General features: G+C 53.4%; 1 protein-coding gene across 1 annotated transcript; it reads left to right on the forward strand.

Moving 5' to 3' along the window:
* Positions 1-114: 114 nt before the first annotated feature.
* Positions 115-1,113, forward strand: QBC33DRAFT_430453 (uncharacterized protein; the record flags this gene model as incomplete). Its single annotated transcript, XM_060424158.1, has 2 exons — positions 115-828; positions 883-1,113. Coding segments are annotated over 2 exons (945 nt in total), but the record flags the coding sequence as incomplete, so codon positions are not given.
* Between the last annotated feature and the right edge of the window lie 44 nt (positions 1,114-1,157).

Raw genomic sequence — 1,157 nt, forward strand, 5'->3', positions numbered from 1 at the left:
CCTGCTTCTACACCTGCAGCAACACCTGGCGAGCCAGAATATGGCCACCTTTATCGGTATGGAGATGACAATCGCGTGATTCCTCCATCGACGGCACCTGCCCCTGAAGAAGAAGACGACGATGAGCTTCAACGCCTCAATTCCTACGTTAAGACTGGCCAGTACGTTAGTATTGGCAAGCTTCCTGACCGCGTGGAAAATTCTCGGGCTGGCCTCTTTGTTCTGTGGCGTTACATCATCTATGGAAAGACTGAAGGTGACTTCAACAAGGCTTACGCCATGATGAAGAGGGACTTCAAGGATCAGACGGCAATCTTGAAGTATATCGAAGAGACAGTGATGCCAAAGAAGGAGGAATGGGCGCAGGCATATATCTCCCGGTATACCAACTTTGGCCAGCGCACCACATCGCCTACTGAAGGCGCCCACCGCAGTCTAAAGAGCTACGGGGTTACCAGCAAGTCTACCCTTGAGCAGGTTGTTCAGTCAGCTAGGAAGATGGTTGAGGACCAGAAGCGCAGCTTTGAGCGTGAAGAAAAAGATCAACAAACCCGGGTCCGCTTCGAATTCAGTGGTCAGGTCTACCTTGGCGATCTTCCTCGACGGGTCTCTCTCAAAGCGCTTGTCCTGATGAAGCACCAGCATCAAATTGCCCTTGGAGCAATCCCCAGACCGATGAGGCCATACAGACCGCTTGGCCCTTGTTCAAATCATCACCGGGCTCAGTATGGCTTGCCTTGCCCTCACGAGCTACTGCAATTGGAAGAAGATAGCGAGAGTGTGAAGATTGAAGATATCCATCCATATTGGCACCTTCAGCGCAACTTGGTATGTGGGAATACCTTCATTTAGACTTACAAGCTAACAGGGTTACTCTCATAGGACGATATTGACCGCTACCTTCGAATCCACGAGCCCCTCAAAGTCGAAGTCCTCAAAGGTCGCCCGCGAGGCACCGGTCCCTTCGCCTTTACTGAGCCACGCAGTCTACCAAGTGCCCAGGGCAACCAGCGTATCCCTGCAAGTGGCCGCCGTCAGCCATCTCAGTGGGAGGGTATCGACTTGACCGCAGAGGATATTGGTGATCAGGGGCCGCCACCAAGTACGGCGCCAGCAGCTCTTCAGACGACGACGACGGCAAGGAAGCGAGGCCGGCC

The sequence above is a fragment of the Phialemonium atrogriseum genome, assembly GCF_030411735.1.
Source record: "Phialemonium atrogriseum strain 8032-3 unplaced genomic scaffold QBC33scaffold_81, whole genome shotgun sequence".
NCBI lineage: Eukaryota > Fungi > Ascomycota > Sordariomycetes > Cephalothecales > Cephalothecaceae > Phialemonium > Phialemonium atrogriseum.